The sequence below is a fragment of the Sinocyclocheilus grahami genome, unplaced genomic scaffold, assembly GCF_001515645.1.
Source record: "Sinocyclocheilus grahami isolate Dianchi unplaced genomic scaffold, SAMN03320097.WGS_v1.1 scaffold1936.1, whole genome shotgun sequence".
Classification (NCBI taxonomy): Eukaryota; Metazoa; Chordata; class Actinopteri; order Cypriniformes; family Cyprinidae; genus Sinocyclocheilus; species Sinocyclocheilus grahami.
In genome coordinates this window covers 60,609-62,385 of record NW_015507115.1, presented here as the reverse complement: position 1 = coordinate 62,385, position 1,777 = coordinate 60,609, and the positions used below count along the sequence as shown (strand labels likewise).

At 36.2% G+C, this 1,777-nt stretch overlaps 1 protein-coding gene across 2 annotated transcripts in view; it reads left to right on the top strand.

The window, feature by feature from the left end:
* LOC107573413 (keratin, type I cytoskeletal 47 kDa) overlaps positions 1-1,777 on the top strand; it is a 16,871-nt gene that overhangs the window by 2,895 nt on the left and 12,199 nt on the right. For both annotated transcript variants that reach the window (XM_016259850.1, XM_016259851.1), the window contains 2 exons: positions 257-418; positions 1,250-1,375. In XM_016259850.1, coding sequence (XP_016115336.1) covers positions 257-418; positions 1,250-1,375 — 288 coding nt within the window. The remainder of the gene's footprint in view (positions 1-256; positions 419-1,249; positions 1,376-1,777) is intronic.

Sequence of the window (1,777 nt, the reverse complement as noted above, 5' to 3'; positions counted from 1 at the left end):
CATCAATGGAGAGCTTATTTATTCAGCTTTCAGATTATGTATACGTCTCAATTTAAAAAAATGTACCCCTTTGACTGGTTTTGTGCTCCAGGGACACAAATGAATATATCGAGTGAAAGGGAGAGGGAGAAAAAAAATGAAATGTCAATTGGTTTTTAATGTTTTTTTTTTAAATGTTTGTCTTGCTAAACACACTAAACAACACAAGCTAGAATGTTAGTTCCAGGCCTCTTTAAACTGGTTTTGTGAAACTCAGGACATGATAGCCCTGCGTGGGCAGATGATGGGCACCATGACGGTGGATGTGAAGGAGATCGAGAGCACGGATCTGTCTCGAGTGCTGGCTGAGATGCGCTCCGAGTACGAGATGGCCATCGAGAAGAACCGCCGGGAGGCCGAGAACTGGTACACCAAACAGGTACAAACAACACAGCGCTCAGTCTGGACATCTCAGCAACTCTGTTGCAAGTTGAGCTATTTTTAAAAATAATTTGGCAACTTTTAGCAACTTTTTAAAAGTGAATAAAATGATAAAAAGGCATAGATTTTCCCTCTAAATTACACAAAAAGCCAGTCTGTAGACAGTTGGAGAGAAGTGCCTAGCAGTAATAGTTAAATAATATTTCTTCATTTAAGATACCCATTGTTATTAGTTTGTCTGTTGTTGATCAGTTAGGTACACTGTAAGACAAGCAGAAGAGGTACTGGTAATTTTCTGACAGGATATTATGTAAGTTTACAGATATTTCCTGTAAACCTAACACAAAATACAATGTGGAATGTAAAATACAGGTAAAACACCTGTGAAATTAATATTGTGCCCTGTTCTTATGGACTTTTCTGAAACTGTAGCATACTAACTAACTAACTACCAGTATACTGCTTAAAGTTATAATTGTTCTGAATGTGTAGTCTTATAGTTTATAAGAAAATACATCACAAGTAATTGTTCAAAAATGTGCAACGGTTCAATTCAGTGTAGTTTTTAAACGTGAAAATATCTAATCATTAACATGTTGTGTTCATATTACTTTTACAGATAGTCTAAATTAAATTGATCTTATTTTTATGAACGTATTTAGAATGATGTATTGTGGATTCTATGCAATGATGCGGTTTTGCGTCCTCGTTACATAATGACGTCATCATCACCCAATGACATCACAAGATCCTGTAGCAACTTTTAGCAACAAATCAACCTGCTTTTAGCAACATTGTCAACACTGAGGCTGCTGCTGCTGTGGTTCAGGTGGAGAAGAAGCAGGTGGAGGTGGAGCTGATCACAGAGACCACCGTCAGCGGCAGCTCCGAGATCACCAGCAACCACAAACAGAGCCTGAGTCTGCAGACGCAGCTGGACACCGTGCTGATGGAGGTAAAAACATGTTAAGTTATGTCCTGTTTTAAAAACACTTTTTCTTGGTTATGTGAATGTTAGTGAAAACAGTAAGTAGGTTGTTTATTATTTTGCAAACATTATGAGAGTGTTAGTTTTGAACGTCTCCTTTTCGCCGAGTATGTCTTTATAAGGCATCATTCCCTCCTGACATGAAGATATGCAAAAATAATTAATAACTAATAAAAATGATGGTTTTGGCCAAATCCTACAACAGCATCGCATGTATCCTTACAGAAAAAAATCCCAGAATGCACTGCATGTGAAAAATTAAAAAAAAAAAAGAATCCAAAATTAATGAAAAAGTCAGTTATAAACACGTTTCAATTTTAAACATTAAAAATATAATATAATATAAATAGCTTTATTTGCAGTCACTTT